At 46.2% G+C, this 21,309-nt stretch overlaps 1 protein-coding gene across 1 annotated transcript in view; it reads left to right on the plus strand.

The window, feature by feature from the left end:
- The first annotated feature begins 404 nt into the window (after window positions 1-404).
- LOC115118535 (pre-mRNA-processing factor 17-like) overlaps window positions 405-21,309 on the plus strand; it is a 43,434-nt gene continuing 22,529 nt past the window's right edge. The window contains exons 1-9 of the mRNA XM_029647175.2: window positions 405-598; window positions 2,948-3,034; window positions 3,167-3,296; window positions 3,512-3,601; window positions 3,770-3,909; window positions 4,057-4,153; window positions 4,298-4,437; window positions 10,302-10,376; window positions 14,636-14,681. Of these exons, the coding sequence (XP_029503035.1) occupies window positions 416-598; window positions 2,948-3,034; window positions 3,167-3,296; window positions 3,512-3,601; window positions 3,770-3,909; window positions 4,057-4,153; window positions 4,298-4,437; window positions 10,302-10,376; window positions 14,636-14,681 (988 nt within the window). The 5' untranslated portion in view covers window positions 405-415. The remainder of the gene's footprint in view (window positions 599-2,947; window positions 3,035-3,166; window positions 3,297-3,511; window positions 3,602-3,769; window positions 3,910-4,056; window positions 4,154-4,297; window positions 4,438-10,301; window positions 10,377-14,635; window positions 14,682-21,309) is intronic.

Genomic DNA, 21,309 nt, shown 5'->3' on the forward strand with positions numbered 1-21,309 from the left:
CCACACACATTTACATAGGGCAACACTACACACACACTGCTACTATTTTACTGTTATTATTACATATCCTGATGCCTAGACATTTTACCCTGCTTTCATGTACCCTGCACATTGATCTGGTTCTGGTACCCCCTGTATATAGCTCCACATTGATCTGGTTCTGGTACTCCCTGTATATAGCTCCATATTGATCTGGTTCTGGTACTCCCTGTATATAGCTCCATTCTTGTATATTTTATTCCTCTTGTGTCATTTTTGTTTTTATTGCATCGTTGGGAAGGGCTCGTAAGCAAGTCTTTCACGGTAAATTGTACACCCCTTGTATTCGGCGCATGTTACAAATAAAATGTGATTTGATTTTAAAGTAAATACCTACTTTTAGGACATTTCCGGTTTGGCATTCACAACATCCAAGATGGCTGCCACCGTGGAGTCCCTCGTTTCGTACGGGACCGATTCAGATTCAGATAATGAGACAAAATCTAATGCTAGTCCCGAAAAAGTTGACCCTGATGCCCTAGCACACCTCCAACCGTTGAAATCTGGGAAAACAATGTCTTTAGCTCTCCTTAATTCAGCTCCTGAGGTCGCCGTAAAGGTAAGCGAGCTAGCGAGGCAGAGTAGCTGGTTGCTAATGAAGCTAGCTAATGTACGCTAGCTAACTAGCTAGGGATATACGCAACGCTAGCTAGCTGCTAGTGCTATCCAGACAGAGTCGGCTTGTCACCTAGAAAGCAATGTAATCGCTAACTTTACTTATCTAGCTACACTAACGGTAGGTGGATAGTGAAAGCAGATCCTATTCAATTCTTAATTATATGGATAGAACAATGAGTTAAGTTACTTAAACCAAATATTTGTATAACTAAGTAGCTAAAACAGGAAGTTTCAATAGAAATGTGATGTGCTTGCTTAGTAGGCTGAAAGTATTAATAATTTTAGTGGAAGAAGTTGACTAAATTAATGTTAGCAAACGATTTTAAACTAGGGAAACTGTCACTTCTCTTGCGTTCATTGCACCCAGAGTCAGTGTATATGCAACCGTTTGGGCCGCCTGGCTCGTTGCGAACTAATTTTCCAGAATTTTACGTAATTGTGACAACGTTAGATAAACCACCCGTTAGATAAAATACGGAACGTTTCCATATTTCACTGAAAGAATAAACGTTTTGTTTTCGAAATTATAGTTTCCGGATTTGACCATATTAATGACCTACGGCTCGTATTTCTGTGTGTTATAATTAAGTCTATGATTTGATAGAGCAGTCTGACTGAGCGGTGGTAGGCAGCAGCAGGCTCGTAAGCATTCATTCAAACAGCACTTGACTGCGTTTGCTAGTAGCTCATTGCGCTGTTTATGACTTCAAGCCTATCAACTCCCGAGATTAGGCTGGCAATACTAAAGTACCTATTAGAACATCCGATAGTCAAAGGTATATGAAATACAAATGATATAGAGAGAAATAGTCCTATAATAACTACAACCTAAAAATTCCTACCTGGGAATATTGAAGACTCATGTTAAAAGGAACCACCAGCTTTCATTATTTAAACCAAATTGAACATGTTTCATGATTTATTTGAGACTATATTGCTTTTATTTATGTATTATATTAAGTTAAAATAAAAATGTTCATTCAGTATTGTTCTAATTGTCATTATTACAAATATATATATATATAATCGTCCGATTAATCGTTTTCGGCTTTTTTTGTTCTCCAATAATCGGTATTGGCGTTGAAAAATCATAGTCGGTCGACCTCTAGTTTCCTCCCACTTTTCCCGAAATAGTCTCCTGACGTCACAAATCCCGCTGCTGTGCTTATTTGATGGCAGTGGTATTGGTATATGTTCTTAAAAGAGAGGATGCAGTAAGGAGAGAGATAATGTAGCCTAAACTACTGAAAACAGGCCTTTTTACAAGATTACATAATGACAGGAGAATTTGATTCCTATTAAAGAGATGAAGTCCAGACAGACTACATTAGGAAACTTTCTGAATGGGCATATGAGCCTATAGAGAGAATCAGCAAACTCACACCCCCATAAAAGCACCCGTCAATCAAAGCCACTAGCGTATGTCAGACACAAGCAAATATTTCTCCTTTCCATTAAAAGTATTAAAAAATGTAGGCCTACATTAGGCTTTCCTAAAGTAGGCTATAAGATAATGAAAGTGTGACGGGGACAGACCAAAATATTATTTTTGTAGGCGAAATAGCTCCGTTTGTTCTTTACGTTTGGCTGAGAAATCACCCGGAAATTGCGGTCACCACAACGCCAAAAAATATTCCAAATTGACTCCATAATATCGACAGAAACATGGCAAACGTTGTTTAGAATCCATCCTCAAGGTGTTTTACTAATATCTATTCGATAATATATCTGTCAGGACAATTCGTTTTTCCACTAGGACCGATTGGAATAATGGCTACCTCTGTATTTTACGCGAGAATCTCTCTCGGAGCCACCATGTGACCACTTACGCAATGTGGCCGCCTATGGCTATTCTTCAACAGAAATGCATAAAACTACGTCACAAGGTTGTAGACACCTTGGGGAATACGTAGAAAGCGTAAGCTCGTTGATGGTACATTCACAGCTGAATAGGGAGTCATTGGAACGCAGCGCTTTCAAAACCTGGGGCACTTCCGGATTGGATTTTTCTCAGGCTTTCGCCTGCAACATCAGTTCTATTATACTCACAGACAATATCTTTACAGTTTTAGAAATGTTAGTGTTTTCTATCCAAAACTGTCAATTATATGCATATTCTAGCATCTTTTCCTGATAAAATATCCCGTTTAAAACGGGGAAAAAAATTCTTCCAAAAATGAAAATACTGCCCCCTAACACCAAGAGGTTTTAACTCAGGTGCCTTCATAGCCTGATGACTGACCAAAATGATGAGCAGTAGAAAACCTGTCAAGTTTCTTCTCCCCAACAGGAGGCTGTGGAGACTGGTGTGCATCTGGACCCCTCTCTCAAAGAGGTTACCTACAATCCCACATATGAAACCATGTTTGCACCAGAGGTAAAATGTTTCATAGTAACATTTTACTCAAGAAACTGACGTACATCATTCGAATGAATCAACCTACCTAACTGTACCCACATAACATCTATTTTGCACTGTGTTTACTCTTACATATTTATTTTCTCCTAGTTTGGTCCTGTCAACCCATATAGAAGTCAACAGATGGCTGCTCCCAGGAATATGCTGTCTGGCTATGCAGAGCCTGCTCACGTCAATGACTTCATGTTTGAACAGCAGCGGAGGACCTTCTCCACCTTTGGTAAGTTAGTGTAGGAGTGTCTGGGACTGTAGCCTATGTACCCAGTATAGACCTTATTCACACCACGGCCATTGTCTATGATAGAATGTTCAACTGTGAATAAGGTCTAGTGAAGAGGTTAACCTTCCTATCACCTTGAATCTAACGTTTTGGGGCTTTAAGGTAATTTAGCATCTTGGTTATTTTATTCACTTGTCATTTGCTTTTGCTTTCAGGCTATGCTCTGGATCCATCTGTGGACACAACAAGCCAGAATTCCTCCAATAGCTACATTGGTGCAGTGGATGAGGCAGAGAAAAAGAAAGGTAATGCTTCATTTCCTACTATTTGTGTTTTGCTTGCGGTGCATTGCTAGCCGGTAAGAGGGATGTTTTGAAACTTAATGGAAAGCTGTTGTAGTCATTGTTCTCCATAAAACTTTGTGAAATAAAGAACATAGTGTAACAGTTTCTCTTGTGTTTCTCCTCTCCTAGGGTTGACTGTGTTTGAGGTTGGACCAAAAAAACATGACAAGAGGAAAAAGGTGCAAGGAGGTGAATCGGATGACATTGACAATTACCTTGGGCCCTGGGCGAAATACGTGGACGAAAAGGACGGCGCCAAACCATCAGAGGTAATCAATCAATAATTCAATATCGTGTGTAGTTCCTCAAAGCAATATGGATGTTTGTATTATATAGGAGCGTGTTTTAGACTTAAACGTTTTTCCTCCTGTAAAGAGAGAGTTCTAACTGATTGTTGTCTGCTGATTGGTCTGTAGGAGGAACAGAAGGAGCTGGATGAGATCACAGCCAAGAGGCAGAAGAAGGGAAGGAATGAGGAAGAGGCTCCGGCGGAGGAGAAGACCATTCTCCATGGTAACTAACACAATCATCTCAACCATTACTAATTACATAACTGAACTGTTCAGCATTCACTCAGATGAGAAGAACATTTGCTGCAACCCTGTATGTAGGAAGTCCTAAGTCTTACTGTATACACCATCTCCTCTGTGTCTCCAGTTAAAGACGCGTATGACTACCAAGGGAGGTCTTACCTCCACGTACCTCAAGACGTGGGTATTAACCTGCGTACTGCAGACATACCAGACAAGTGTTACCTGCCCAAGAAACAGATCCACGTCTGGACTGGACACACCAAGGTGAGTTGTCAGTGGACACCTTCGGGCTCCAGTGTTTGCCCAGGATTTGCCCTTAGAGTTACAGTTGAAGTCGGAAGGTTACATACACTTAGGTTGGAGTCATTAAAACTCGTTTTTCAACCACTCCACAAATTTCTTGTTAACAAACTATAGTTTTGGCAAGTCAGTTAGGACATCTACTTTGTGCATGACACAAGTAATTTTTACAACAATTGTTTACAGACAGATTATTTCACTTATACTTCACTGTATCACAATTCCAGTGGATCAGAAGTTTACATAAACTAAGTTGACTCTGCCTTTAAACAGCTTGGAAAATTCCAGAAAATGATGTCATGGCTTTAGAAGCTTCTGATAGGCTAATTGACATCATTGGAGTAAATTGGAGGTGTACCTGTGAATGTATTTCAAGGCCTACCTTCAAACTCGTTGCCTCTTTGCTTGACATCATGGGTAAATCAAAAGAAATTAACCAAGCCACTGCTCCAAAACCACCCTAACAAAGCCAGACTACGGTTTGCAACTGGGGGACAAAGATCGTACTTTTTGGAAAAATGTCCTCTGGTCTGATGAAACAACAATAGAACTGTTTGGCCATAATTACCATCATTATGTTAGGAGGAAAAGGGGGGATGCTTGCAAGCCGAAGAACACCATCCCAACCGTGAAGCACGGGGGTGGCAGCATCATGTTGTGGGGGTGCTTTGCTGCAGGAGGGACTGGTGCACTTCACAAAATAGATGGCATCATGAGGCAGGGAAATTGTGGATATATTGAAGCAACAGCTCAAGACATCAGTCAGGAAGTTAAAGCTTGGTCGCAAATGGGTCTTCCAAATGGACAATGACCCCAAGCATACTTCAAAAGTTGTGACAAAATGGCTTAAGGACAACAAAGTCAAGGTATTGGAGTGGCCATCACAAAGTCCCGACCTCAACCCTATAGAAAATGTGTGGGCAGAACTTAGAAAGCATGTGTGCGAGCAAGGAGGCCTACAAACCTGACTCGGTTACACCAGCTCTGTCAGGAGGAATGGGCCAAAATTCACCCGACTTATTGTGGGATGCTTGTGGAAGGCTACCCGAAACGTTTGACCCAAGTTAAACAATTTTAAAGGCAATGCTACCAAATACTAATTGAGTGTGTGTAAACTTCTGACCCACTGGGAATGTGATGAAATAAATCAAATCTGAAATAATTCTCTCTACTATTATTCTAACATTTCACATTCTTACAATACAGTTGTGATCCTAACTGACCTAAGACGGGGAATTTTTACTAGGATTAAACGTCAGGAATTGTGAGTTTAAATGTATTTGGCTAAGGTGTATGTAAACTTCCCACTTCAACTGTAAGTGGGGGGGTCTTCCTGCGTGGTTGTGGTGGGATCTTCCTGGGGCATATATCTATACATCTACATAATGCAGTGGCAGCCGCAATTTAGCAAATGCATATAGGGGAAACACTGGACTCAGGTGAGTGAGGGAACACTCATCATCGGTCACGCTGGGTTAGCTATTGGATGACTGATACACACTTTACAGTGTCCGTCATCTTTACATGAGGGAAATGTGTGTGAGCGACAGATGGAGAGGAAGAAAGTGCTGGTTCAGCAGACGGAGTGTGGAGAATATGTGATCAGGCCTTTGGTTCTGTCTGTCTGCAGTAGCGAGAGAGGGGAGAATCGCAAAGGCCTAAAATGAACAGGGCTTCCATCCCACTCATACTGGAACAGTTGCATACCAAGAGCCTAATTGAAAAGCTAGAGGGATGATTAAAAAAAGAAGCATGCTAGTGGGCTTGTGATGGAAAGATAGTGGATGGAGAGGCTGGTAGATGGTTTGATAGTTTAGAGACGTGTTCTGTTAACATCATTGGGATTTGAGGAATATCCTGCACGGTGAATGCCATGAGCAATGTCTTGGTACAAGTGAGTGTGCAGCAAGGCATGAAAGCCTGATTTCTGCCTCTATAGAATTAGCATTCAAAGAGGATGTCCTCTTACTGCTGCGCTGCTAGCCATAGGGCAGGCTAAGTGTAATCTCTCTCACTCACACACACACACTCTCACTCTGAACTGTCGATGGGTAGGGGATCAGTGCCGTCCAAGACAAGTTGTTGGTGGGTATTATCACGTGCGCACACACGCGGTGTGTCAGTGAGGTGTTGATGTTGCCAGAGGGGTGATTGTGCCCTTGATGAAATGTTAACAAACTCCCAAAGACCAAGGGATAATTATGACCAGAGGCAAATATTGAAGACACACACACAGCGGTCTACTGCTCATTAAGTGGTGTCGAACTGCACTGTACCACAACACCTGCTGTTTCTGAAAATGGATAATAATAAGGATTGTTCTGGCTCTGTGGGAATACAGATGAGAGATAAGACACCACATTAAGCAGGGGTGTCGTACTCATTCCATGGAGGTTCTAGTGTCTGCAGGTTTTTCTTCTTTCTTTTCAATTAAGACCTAGACAACCAGGTGAGGGGAGTTCCTCAGCTGCTCGGCCCTCGTTGGAATGAGTTTGACACCTGTGCTGTTAAAGTGGAACTGACAGCATTAACTACTTTGCAGATATGAAACAGGCAATCATAATATCAGTCAAAAATATCACTTTCCCAGTTTATGGTACAAAACCAACTTTATGAGGTTTTAAAAATAGGTTCTATGTAGACGTCGACCGATTATGATTTTTCAACGCCAATACCGATTTATTGGAGGACCCAAAAAAAAGCATATACCGATCAATCTGACAATTTTTTTTTGTAATAATTACAATTACAACAATACTGAATGAACACTGATTTTAACATAATATAATACATCAATAAAATCAATTTAGCCTCAAATAAAATGAAACATAATAATAATAATGCAAAAACAAAGTGTTGAGGCCTCCCGGGTGGCACAGTGGTTAAGGGCGCTGTACTGTGTGCGCTATCCAAGGTGCGCGCGCTATCCAAGGTTGCCAGGTGCACAGTGTTTCCTCCGACACATTGGTGCGGCTGGCTTCCGGGTTGGATGCGTGCAGTGCGACTTGGTTGAGTTGTGTATCGGAGGACGCATGCCTTTCAACCTTCGTCTCTCCCGAGCCCGTACGGGAGTTGTAGCGACGAGACAAGATAGTAGCTACTAAAAACAATTGGATACCACGAAATTGGGGAGAAAACGGGGTAAAGTTAAAAATACAAAAAAAGTGTTGGAGACTAAAGTAAAAGTGCAATATGTGCCATGTAAAAAAGCTAACGTTTAAGTTCCTTGCTCAGAACATATGAAAGTTGGTGGTTCCTTTTGGTTACTTTTAGTCTTCAATATTCCCAGGTAAGAAGTTTTAGGTTGTAGTTATTATAGGACTATTTCTCTCTATATGATTTGTATTTCATATACCTTTGACTATTGGATGTTCTTATAGGCACTTTAGTATTGCCAGTGTAACAGTATAGCTTCCGTCCCTCTCCTCGCCCCTACCTGGGCTCGAACCAGGAACACATCGGCAACAGCCACCCTCGAAGCAGGAACACATCGTTCCACAGAAGCCGCAGCCCTTGCAGAGCAAGGGGAACAACCACTCCAAGTCTCAGAGCGAGTGATGTTTGAAACGCTATTAGCGCGCACCCCGCTAACTAGCTAGCCATTTCACATCGGTTACACCAGCCTAATCTCGAGAGTTGATAGGCTTGAAGTCATAAACAGCTCAATGCTTGAAGCACAGCGACGAGCTGCTGGCAAAACGCACGAAAGTGCTGTTTGAATGAATGCTTACGAGCCTGCTGGTGCCTACCATCTCTCAGTCAGACTGCTCTATCAAATCATAGACTTAATTATAACATAACATTCAGAAATACGAGCCTTAGATCATTAATATGGTCGAATCTGGAAACTATCATCTCGAAAACAAGACATTTATTCTTTCAGTTAAATAAGGAACCGTTCCGTATTTTATCTAACGGATGGCATCCCAAAGTCTAAATATTCCTGTTACATTGCACAACCTTCAATGTTATGTCATAATTATGTAAAATTCTGGAAAATTAGTTCACAATGAGCCAGGCTGCCCAAACTGTTGCATATACACTGACTCTGCGTGCAATGAACGCAAGAGAAGTGACACAATTTCACCTGGTTAATATTGCCTGCTAACCTGGATTTCTTTTAGCAAAATATGCAGGTTTAGAAATATATACTTTATTGATTTTAAGAAAGGCATTGATGTTTATGGTTAGGTACAGTTGTGCAACGATTGTGCCTTTTTCGCAAATGCGCTTTTGTTAAATCATCCCCCGTTTGTCGAATACGCGCCGCATCGATTATATGCAATGCAGGACACGCTAGATAAACTAGTAATATCATCAACCATGTGTAGTTAACTAGTGATTATGATTGATTGATTTTCATAAGATAAGTTTAATGCTATCTATCAACTTACAGTGGCTTCTTACTGCATTCGCGTAACAGGCAGTCTCCTAGTGGAGTGCAATGTAATCAGGTGGTTAGAGCGTTGGACTAGTTAACTGTAAGGTTGCAAGATTGAATCTGTCATTCTGCCCCTGAACAAGGCAGTTAACCCACTGTTCCTAGGCCGTCATTGAAAATAAGAATGTGTTCTTAACTGACATGCCTAGTTAAATAAAGGATAAATAAAAAATATTTTTTTAAATCGGCCAAATCGGTGTCCAAAAATACAGATTTCCGGTTTGTTATGTAAACTTGAAATCGGCCATTCTGATTAATCGGTCGACCTGTAGTTCTATGTGACTCAACGTTCCATGATGTACACTAAGACATTGTTGTCTAAATAGATGGATGCCATTCAATGCATGATTAATATAATTCACCAATACTTTTCTTTGGAGTCCAGAAAATATTACTATCAGGTTGTAAATCCCAGCTGGCCTGCTACATTGTTTGCTGCCTCCATTTTGCATACACTGTTTCAGTTTCAATTACTCAATATTTTTGACGAACGGACACTTTAGCCAGTTCGCTCAGGTGCTTGGTTGGGACAAGCATGCATTGGCAGGCAAGTTGCAGAAAGCCGAACAACTCCCCATCGTTTATCAGTGCATTTTTGATGGCCAACTAGCTGAACTTTTGCTGGCTAGCATTTGTTGTTGTTCTTGTTGATGTGCATAACTGAGCGAAAGATAGCCTACCTTACCATGGTTGTTTGATAAAAAGGACTGTAAAGTTCCCAAATGTAAGAGGACTCCCGTGTCCTTCAGATATTTGCAGAAATCATTTAGGTGAATTTTGTGTCTTTTGGTGAATGGTTTCCAATGGTCTGAAGTCGTGCTGTTGCTACTGCCTGTAAACACACAGTAAAGTTCAAAGTGAATAATGGGAGGCCCGTGTGGCAAATGACTTGTTTGTATAAAGGTCTACTTTATCTCTGATTTGCTATAGCGCACTGGTCGGTGTAGACTGGTCCTGGACGAGACATGTTTTATTCACTGTCTATTAAATGTCCAAATGCACCGCCACTTTCTATATTGCTATGAAATGTTCACAAATGCCTCGGTATACGTCTTTCCCAAACATTCATAGAATTTATGAAAACGTGAAATACCATATCTAAGTGCTCGCTTGTCAGATTTTTTTTAAAGGTGTCACATTCTTTCTGTTGCTAAAGTGCTCTGTTCCACTTTAAGAGTTCTATAAGATGGTATAGGGTTATGTTACTATGGTATAATACTACTGCTGTGGTGAATGCTCCTTACCTTGCTCTCATCTCTCCTTATTTATTATCTAACAATTAGCCTTCTATATAAGGATTTATAGCAATACCATACACACCTGTGTGTTCATAGACAGGCTGATTGTTATATTATGTCCACGCATTAACCCCTCTCTCTCTCTGCAGGGGGTCAGTGCTATCCGTCTGTTTCCTGTATCAGGTCACCTGCTGCTCTCCTGCTCTATGGACTGTAAGATCAAGGTAAGGAACGCTCCTGCCACGCTGACACCAGACCTGCCAGCATGCACGCATTTCGCATTTAGTTTAGAAGACTGAATAATGAATGAGTGTCCGGTATTAGCTATATAGACAATGCTTCTAAAATGACTTGGCACTAGATTTGAGATTTTATCAATTCTAAAATCTGAAATGATGAATGCGCTGCAAAGAAATCCAATAGGCACATTATTTAGGCTGAAACAGCGGTCAGATTCCCTTTGCGGTAGCCTACTGAACAGTGGTCAGATTCCCTTTGCGGTAGCCTACTGAACAGTGGTCATATTCCCTTTGCGGTAGCCTACTGAACAGTGGTCATATTCCCTTTGCGGTAGCCTACTGAACAGAGGTCTGATTCCCTTTGCGGAAGTCTACTGAACAACGGTCATATTCCCTTTACGGTAGTCTACTGAACAGCGGTCATATTCCCTTTGCGGTAGCCTACTGAACAGTGGTCTGATTCCCTTTGCGGTAGTCTACTGAACAGCGGTCATATTCCCTTTGCGGTAGTCTACTGAACAGTGGTCATATTCCCTTTGCGGTAGTCTACTGAACAGTGGTCATATTCCCTTTGCGGTAGTCTACTGAACAGCGGTCATATTCCCTTTGTGGTAGTCTACTGAACAGCGGCCATATTCCCTTTGCGGTACTCTACTGAACAGCGGTCATATTCCCTTTGCGGTAGTCTACTGAACAGCGGTCATATTCCCTTTGCGGTAGTCTACTGAACAGCGGTCATATTCCCTTTGCGGTAGTCTACTGAACAGCGGTCATATTCCCTTTTGCGGTAGTCTACTGAACAGCGGTCTGATTCCCTTTGCGGTAGCCTACCGAACAGTGGTCAGATTCCCTTTGCGGTATTCTACTGAACAGCGGTCCGATTCCCTTTGCGGTAGTCTACTGAACAGCGGTCCGATTCCCTTTGCGGTAGTCTACTGAACAGCGGTCCGATTCCCTTTGCGGTAGTCTACTGAACAGAGGTCCGATTCCCTTTGCGGTAGTCTACTGAACAGCGGTCCGATTCCCTTTGCGGTAGTCTACTGAACAGCGGTCCGATTCCCTTTGCGGTAGTCTACTGAACAGCGGTCCGATTCCCTTTGCGGTAGTCTACTGAACAGCGGTCCGATTCCCTTTGCGGTAGTCTACTGAACAGAGGTCCGATTCCCTTTGCGGTAGTCTACTGAACAGCGGTCCGATTCCCTTTGCGGTAGTCTACTGAACAGAGGTCCGATTCCCTTTGCGGTAGTCTACTGAACAGCGGTCCGATTCCCTTTGCGGTAGTCTACTGAACAGCGGTCCGATTCCCTTTGCGGTAGTCTACTGAACAGCGGTCCGATTCCCTTTGCGGTAGTCTACTGAACAGCGGTCCGATTCCCTTTGCGGTAGTCTACTGAACAGAGGTCCGATTCCCTTTGCGGTAGCCTACTGAACAGCGGTCCGATTCCCTTTGCGGTAGCCTACTGAACAGCGGTCCGATTCCCTTTGCGGTAGTCTACTGAACAGCGGTCCGATTCCCTTTGCGGTAGTCTACTGAACAGCGGTCCGATTCCCTTTGCGGTAGTCTACTGAACAGCGGTCCGATTCCCTTTGCGGTAGTCTACTGAACAGCGGTCCGATTCCCTTTGCGGTAGTCTACTGAACAGCGGTCCGATTCCCTTTGCGGTAGTCTACTGAACAGCGGTCCGATTCCCTTTGCGGTAGTCTACTGAACAGCGGTCCGATTCCCTTTGCGGTAGCCTACTTAAGGTTTGTTTAACCAGTTTGCGGTAGTCTACTGAACAGCGGTCCGATTCCCTTTGCGGTAGTCTACTGAACAGCGGTCCGATTCCCTTTGCGGTAGTCTACTGAACAGCGGTCCGATTCCCTTTGCGGTAGCCTACTTAAGGTTTGTTTAACCAGTTTGCGGTCTGTGTCGATGCGATTATTTGTTTTTATGTTTTCAAAATAATTTTGCTTTTATTGTTGATTAGGAACTGTTTAAAAAGCCAATAATTGTGAGCGGCCCTGGTGATTGGCCCTGTTTGAGAGGTGACAAGCGTTCCTCTACTATAGAGACTAAACTTGGGGGCATTTGCAAAGAAAAACGTTATAGATAATTATCTCCATTCTACACTGTCCATTTAATGGATTTGATTTGGTACAATTCTATAATTGCGATCAGACTCCATCAGCGTGCGTACGGGTGAACAACCCCAATTCTGCACATGCTATTTGCGCAAGTTACTCTAAAAAGTTGGACAGGGTTGGCAGGTCTGTGACACGCTCCTACCACGCTGACACACTCCTGACACACCCGACACGCTCCTGACATGCTCCTGCCACGCTGACACGCTCCTGACACACCTGACACGCTCCTGACACACCTGACACACCCCTGACACACCTGACACACCCGACACGCTCTTGACACACCCGACACGCTCTTGACACACCCGACACATCCTGACACGCTCCTGCCACGCTCCTGACACGCTGACGCTCCTGACACACCTGCCACTCTCCTGACACACCTGCCACTCTCCTGACACACCTGCCACGCTCCTGACACACCTGCCACGCTCCTGACACACCTGCCACGCTCCTGACACACCTGCCACTCTCCTGACACACCTGCCACTCTCCTGACACACCTGCCACGCTCCTGACACACCTGCCACTCTCCTGACACACCTGCCACTCTCTTGACACACCTGCCACTCTCCTGACACACCTGCCACTCTCCTGACACACCTGCCACTCTCCTGACACACCTGCCACTCTCCTGACACACCTGCCACTCTCCTGACACACCTGCCACGCTCCTGACACACCTGCCACGCTCCTGACACACCTGCCACGCTCCTGACACACCTGCCACGCTCCTGACACACCTGCCACGCTCCTGACACACCTGCCACTCTCCTGACACACCTGCCACGCTCCTGACACACCTGCCACGCTCCTGACACGCTCCTGACACACCTGCCACGCTCCTGACACACCTGCCACGCTCCTGACACACCTGCCACGCTCCTGACACACCTGCCACGCTCCTGACACACCTGCCACTCTCCTGACACACCTGCCACTCTCCTGACACACCTGCCACTCTCCTGACACACCTGCCACGCTCCTGACACACCTGCCACTCTCCTGACACACCTGCCACTCTCTTGACACACCTGCCACTCTCCTGACACACCTGCCACTCTCCTGACACACCTGCCACTCTCCTGACACACTGACACACCTGCCACTCTCCTGACACACCTGCCACGCTCCTGACACACCTGCCACGCTCCTGACACACCTGCCACGCTCCTGACACACCTGCCACGCTCCTGACACACCTGCCACTCTCCTGACACACCTGCCACGCTCCTGACACACCTGCCACACCTGCCACGCTCCTGCCACACCTGCCACGCTCCTGCCACACCTGCCACGCTCCTGCCACACCTGCCACGCTCCTGACACACCTGCCACGCTCCTGCCACACCTGCCACGCTCCTGCCACACCTGCCACGCTCCTGCCACACCTGCCACGCTCCTGCCACACCTGCCACGCTCCTGCCACACCTGCCACGCTCCTGCCACACCTGCCGCGCTCCTGCCACACCTGCCGCGCTCCTGACACACCTGCCACGCTCCTGACACACCTGCCACGCTCCTGACACACCTGCCACACCTGCCACTCTCCTGACACACCTGCCACTCTCCTGACACACCTGCCACTCTCCTGACACACCTGCCACGCTCCTGCCACACCTGCCACGCGGACACACCATTAAGTTCTCACTGAGGCGGGGGTATAGTCCTGGGTTATTTATGTCTTCTTCTGTAGCTCTTCTCATTTCCCCTTTCCTCAGCATGAATTTTTTTCCATATTAAGTTAAACAATCTCTCTCTGCTCTATCCCTCCTTTCTCCCGCCTTGACTGAGACAAACTAACTTGTTTTGAAGAAGGAGCCTCTTCTCTTTCCCTCTGTTCCTTCTCTTTATCTTTCCATTTCTCTCTCCTTGGCTTGGCTGAGAGTGATTCTATCCTTCTATCAAGCACCTGTCTCTCTTCCTCTCTGTGTGTTCCTGGTAGAACCAGGGGCCTATTGGTTTTTAATTAGGACTTAACCGTCTCAGATGAGCCCTGTGCTGGTTTCTGATGGGACTGGTGCTTGATACACTGACCCATGCTGGTCAAAGCAAGTCAAAGGGTCACTGTTTTTGGCAGAATCTGTTTTAATCTTCTCTCATTCCTCTCTCCTCAGTTGTGGGAGGTGTATAATGAGAGGAGGTGTGTACGGACGTTTATCGGTAAGTGGACTAAGTCTGTTTCCTGTTTCGCTCTCTGTTTCTGTTATTCATGTGTTGTGCTACAAGGATTCCAATGCCGATTGGATTAAGAGGATAAGACCTTAGCTGAAACCACTAACAAGTCTAAGTGCTGTCATCTCTTAAGGGTATACAAAACCAATTGTGTTTCTTAATCAATCAAGCACATGACTTCAATATTCAATCTATCCACCAGTACAACTTAGTTAGATTGCAGTCTGTCATACTCCTCTCCCTTGGCACATCTGATTACTCTGTTTCTGCCTATAGCTGCATTCTCTAAATGAAGATTGAACACTAATTCAACGCTGAGTGAGGCGGAACATTGCGAGGCGGAACATTGCGAGGCGGAACATTGCGAGGCGGAACATTGCGAGGCGGAACATTGCGAGGCGGAACATTGCGAGGCGGAACATTGCGAGGCGGAACATTGCGAGGCGGAACATTGCGAGGCGGAACATTGCGAGGCGGAACATTGCGAGGCGGAACATTGCGAGGCGGAACATTGCGAGGCGGAACATTGCGAGGCGGAACATTGCGAGGCGGAACATTGCGAGGCGGAACATAGGGTAGCTGTAAGATGGTGTAAGAACGTTAATTCAGCATTAATAGAACATTAATGGAATGTGAGCTGACACTGTTTGGGGCGGATGGGGTTTAAGACATGGAGTAGATTTAAAATGGCATCAGACTTCTGGGAAACTTTCTGAATGGAAATGGAACGTTAAAGGGATACTTCAGGATTTTGGCAATGAAGCCCTTTATCTACTTCCCCAGAGCCAGATGAACCCGTAGATGCCATTTGTATGTCTCTGTGTCCAGTGTGAAGGAAGCTGGAGGTAGTTTCACGAGCCAATGCTAACTAGCATTAGCGCAATGACTGTAAGTCTATGGGTATCTAATAGCATGTGGATAAAGGGCCTCAAAATCCTGAAGTATCCCTTTTAATTTACTGCCTTGTTAATGGAATCTGAAGGTTCCGCTGAGTGTTGAGTATAGGATTACACTAGACAGTGGCATGCAGCTTGGGTATTGGGACCCTCTCTCCCTCCCTCCAGGCTGGGTATTGGGACCCTCTCTCCCTCCCTCCAGGCTGGGTGTTGGGAGCCTCCCTTTCCCTCCAGGCTGGGTGTTGGGAGCCTCCCTCCCCCCTACCCTCCAGGCTGGGTGTTGGGAGCCTCCCTCCCCCCTTCCCTCCAGGCTGGGTGTTGGGAGCCTTCCTCCCCCCTTCCCTCCAGGCTGGGTGTTGGGAGCCTCCCTCCCCCCTTCCCTCCAGGCTGGGTGTTGGGAGCCTCCCTCCCCCCTTCCCTCCAGGCTGGGTGTTGGGAGCCTCCCTCCCCCCTTCCCTCCAGGCTGGGTGTTGGGAGCCTCCCTCCCCCTTCCCTCCAGGCTGGGTGTTGGGAGCCTCCCTCCCCCCTTCCCTCCAGGCTGGGTGTTGGGAGCGTCCCTCCCCCTTCCCTCCAGGCTGGGTGTTGGGAGCGTCCCTCCCCCCTTCCCTCCAGGCTGGGTGTTGGGAGCCTCCCTCCCCCCTTCCCTCCAGGCTGGGTGTTGGGAGCCTCCTCCCCCTTCCCTCCAGGCTAGGTGTTGGGAGCCTCCCTCCCCCTTCCCTCCAGGCTGGGTATTGGGAGCCTCCCTCCCCCCCTCCCTCCAGGCTGGGTATTGGGAGCCTCCCTCCCTCCCTCCAGGCTGGGTGTTGGGGACCTCCCTCTCTCCCTCCAGGCTGGGTGGGTGTTGGGAGCCTCCCTCCCTCCAGTATGAGCTGTCAGAGGAGATTGTTTTCCCTCAGTCGGGGATCTGCCTGTCAGTTCCCTCAAACCCCATGTATAATTCAACAGCTTTGGGATGTAGAGGGAAGGAATGGAGGGTGAGAAAGAGTTGAAATAGAGGTATGGAGAGTGAGTGTGTTTTAGGAATGGAGCCTGTGTGAGTGCCAGGTCTGTACAGTGCCTGTGGGGTTTAGACTAGGAGTCTGCTGTCACGGTACTGAATCAGACCCATTATCAACATGCTGCCCAATATACTCTTTACTTATTTAATACAAGGGACTACGCTCTTTCTCTCTCTCATTCCATCACTTCTCTCTTTCCCTCTTTTTCTCTCATTGATTTCAAGGGGGGACATTTTTAATGTTGCCCTTTATTGCAAATCGAAACCCAATTCACTGTGCCTGCCCTTGTCTTATCTTACTCATTGTGATCTCAGTAAAGCAGCATAATGAAAAACATAGCCTTTTAACATCGTTGGGATTTGTGCCACAGTCACTAAAACTCTTGAGAGCGAGGAGGGAGGGAGGTGTGTGTGCTTGAGCCAGGCAGCTCGAGCCATGGAAAGGCCTGGGTAGAGCTGGCTGGTGGACAGTGTAGCACTGATAAAAGGCGGTCTTAAAGGGTCATCTCGAACACACGAAGGGGAGGGAATCAGAGAGAGGGATAGAGGTAGAAATAGGTGGAGACCACGGGGAAGAGGGGAGTTGTTGAGAGGGATGGAGAGGATAGAGGTAGAAATAGGTGGAGACCACAGGGAAGAGAGGAATTGTAGAGAGAGGGATATTTTTATTTATTTTTTATTTCAGACAACAGACAATACAGAGTTACACATGGAGTAAACAATTAACAAATCAATAATACAATAGAAAAAAAGGAGTCTATATACATTGTGTGCAAAAGGCATGAGGAAGTAGGCGAATAATTACAATTTTGCAGATTAACACTGGAGTGATAAATGATCAGATGGTCATGTACAGGTAGAGATATTGGTGTGCAAAAGAGCAGAAAATAAAATAAATAAAAACAGTATGGGGATGAGGTAGGTAAAAATGGGTGGGCTATTTACCGATAGACTATGTACAGCGGCAGCGATCGGTTAGCTGCTCAGATAGCAGTTGTTTGAAGTTGGTGAGGGAGATAAAAGTCTCCAACTTCAGCGATTTTTGCAATTCGTTCCAGTCACAGGCAGCAGAGAACTGTAACGAAAGGCGGCCAAATGAGGTGTTGGCTTTAGGGATGATCAGTGAGATACACCTGCTGGAGTGCGTGTTACGGGTGGGTGTTGCCATCGTGACCAGTGAACTGAGATAAGGCGGAGCTTTACCTAGCATGGACTTGTAGATGACCTGGAGCCAGTGGGTATGGCGACGAATATGTAGCGAAGGCCAGCCGACTAGAGCATACAGGTCGCAGTGGTGGGTGGAATAAGGTGCTTTAGTGACAAAACGGATGGCACTGTGATAAACTGCATCCAGTTTGCTGAGTAGAGTGTTGGAAGCAATTTTGTAGATGACATCGCCGAAGTCGAGGATCGGTAGGATAGTCAGGTTTACTAGGGTAAGTTTGGCGGCGTGAGTGAAGGAGGCTTTGTTGCGGAATAGAAAGCCGACTCTTGATTTGATTTTCGATTGAAGATGTTTGATACGAGTCTTGAAGGAGAGTTTACAGTCTAGCCAGACACCTAGGTACTTATAGATGTCCACATATTCAAGGTCGGAACCATCCAGGGTGGTGATGCTGGTCAGGCGTGCAGGTGCAGGCAGCGAACGGTTGAAAAGCATGCATTTGGTTTTACTAGCGTTTAAGAGCAGTTGGAGGCCACGGAAGGAGTGTTGTATGGCATTGAATCTCGTTTGGAGGTTAGATAGCACAGTGTCCAAGGACGGGCCGGAAGTATATAGAATGGTGTCGTCTGCGTAGAGGTGGATCAGGGAATCGCCCGCAGCAAGAGCAACATCATTGATATATACAGAGAAAAGAGTCGGCCCGAGAATTGAACCCTGTGGCACCCCCATAGAGACTGCCAGAGGACCGGACAGCATGCCCTCCGATTTGACACACTGAACTCTGTCTGCAAAGTAATTGGTGAACCAGGCAAGGCAGTCATCCGAAAAACCGAGGCTACTGAGTCTGCCGATAAGAATATGGTGATTGACAGAGTCGAAAGCCTTGTCAAGGTCTATGAAGAAGGCTGCACAGTACTGTCTTTTATCGATGGCGGTTATGATATCGTTTAGTACCTTGAGTGTGGCTGAGGTGCACCCGTGACCGGCTCGGAAACCAGATTGCACAGCGGAGAAGGTACGGTGGGATTCGAGATGGTCAGTGACCTGTTTGTTGACTTGGCTTTCGAAGACCTTAGATAGGCAGGGCAGGATGGATATAGGTCTGTAACAGTTTGGGTCCAGGGTGTCTCCCCCTTTGAAGAGGGGGATGACTGCGGCAGCTTTCCAATCCTTGGGGATCTCAGATGATATGAGAGGTTGAACAGGCTGGTAATAGGGGTTGCGACAATGGCGGCGGATAGTTTCAGAAATAGAGGGTCCAGATTGTCAAGCCCAGCTGATTTGTACGGGTCCAGGTTTTGCAGCTCATTCAGAACATCTGCTATCTGGATCTGGGTAAAGGAGAACCTGGAGAGGCTTGAGCGAGTAGCTGCGGGGGGGGCGGAGCTGTTGGCCGAGGTTGGAGTAGCCAGGCGGAAGGCATGACCAGCCGTTGAGAAATGCTTGTTGAAGTTTTCGATAATCATGGGTTTATCGGTGGTGACCGTGTTACCTAGCCTCAGTGCAGTGGGCAGCTGGGAGGAGGTGCTCTTGTTCTCCATGGACTTCACAGTGTCCCAGAACTTTTTGGAGTTGGAGCTACAGGATGCAAACTTCTGCCTGAAGAAGCTGGCCTTAGCTTTCCTGACTGACTGCGTGTATTGGTTCCTGACTTCCCTGGACAGTTGCATATTGCGGGGACTATTCTATGCTATTGCAGTCCGCCACAGGATGTTTTTTGTGCTGATCGAGGGCAGTCAGGTCTGGAGTGAACAAAGGGCTATATCTGTTCTTAGTTCTGCATTTTTTGAACGGAGCATGCTTATCTAAAATGGTGAGGAAGTTACTTTTAAAGAATGACCAGGCATCCTCAACTGACGGGATGAGGTCAATGTCCTTCCAGGATACCCGGGCCAGGTCGATTAGGAAAGGCCTGCTCACAGAAGTGTTTTAGGGAGCGTTCGACAGTGATGAGGGGTGGTCGTTTGACTGCGGCTCCGTAGCGGATACAGGCAGTGATCGCTGAGATCCTGGTTGAAGACAGCGGAGGTGTATTTGGAGGGCCAGTTGGTCAGGATGACATCTATGAGGGTGCCCTTGTTTACAGATTTAGGGTTGTACCTGGTGGGTTCCTTGATGATTTGTGTGAGATTGAGGGCATCTAGCTTAGATTGTAGGACTGCCGGGGTGTTAAGCATATCCCAGTTTAGGTCACCTAACAGAACAAACTCTGAAGCTAGATGGGGGCGATCAATTCACAAATGGTGTCCAGGGCACAGCTGGGAGCTGAGGGGGGTCGGTAGCAGGCGGCAACAGTGAGAGACTTATTTCTGGAGAGAGTAATTTTTAAAATTAGTAGTTCGAACTGCTTGGCTATGGACCTGGAAAGTATGACATTACTTTGCAGGCTATCTCTGCAGTAGACTGCAACTCCTCCCCCTTTGGCGGTTCTATCTTGACGGAAAATGTTATAGCTGGGTATGGAAATCTCAGAATTTTTGGTGGCCTTCCTGAGCCAGGATTCAGACACGGCAAGGACATCAGGGTTAGCAGAGTGTGCTAAAGCAGTGAGTAAAACAAACTTAGGGAGGAGGCTTCTGATGTTGACATGCATGAAACCAAGGCTTTTTCGATCACAGAAGTCAACAAATGAGGGTGCCTGGGGACATGCAGGGCCTGGGTTTACCTCCACATCACCCGCGGAACAGAGGAGGAGTAGTAGCAGGGTGCGGCTAAAGGCTATCAGAACTGGTCGCCTAGAGCGTTGGGGACAGAGAGTAAAAGGAGCAGATTTCTGGGCATGGTAGAATATATTCAGGGCATAATGCACAGACAGGGGTATGGTGGGGTGCGGGTACAGCGGAGGTAAGCCCAGGCACTGGGTGATGATGAGAGAGGTTGTATCTCTGGACATGCTGGTTATAATGGGTGAGGTCACCGCATGTGTGGGAGGTGGGACAAAGGAGGTATCAGGGGTATGAAGAGTGGAACTAGGGGCTCCATTGTAAACTAAAACAATGATAACTAACCTGAACAACAGTATACAAGGCATATTGACATTTGAGAGAGACATACAGCGAGGCATACAGTAATCACAGGTGTTGAATTGGGAGAGCTAGCTAAACAGTAGGTGAGACAACAACAGCTAATCAGCTAGCACAACAACAGCAGGTAAAATGGCGTTGACTAGGCAGGGAGGGTCAGATTAACTACACACAGAGCCTGAGTGCGGCTGGGGCCGACAGATAAAACATAAACAAGCAGAATGGAGTACCGTGATTAATGGACAGTCCAACATGCATCAGCTATGTAGCCAAGTGATCAGTGTCCAGGGGGCAGCGGTGGATGGGACTGTGAGTATAATCCAGGTAAAAAAAAACTGGCTGGCTGTGCAGAAGGTAAAGCCGCTAGCAGTGGCTAACAATGACTAAATAGCTTGTAGCTAGTTAGCTGGTTAGCTTCTGGAGGTTCTTGAATGTGTTCTAAAAATTAAAGATTATAGCGATTCCGTATCACATTGGGTGAGGCAGGTTACCGGAAGGTATAATCGAATTAAAAATCGAAAAGAGATTGAAAGTA

This window comes from Oncorhynchus nerka, linkage group LG13, assembly GCF_034236695.1.
Source record: "Oncorhynchus nerka isolate Pitt River linkage group LG13, Oner_Uvic_2.0, whole genome shotgun sequence".
NCBI lineage: Eukaryota > Metazoa > Chordata > Actinopteri > Salmoniformes > Salmonidae > Oncorhynchus > Oncorhynchus nerka.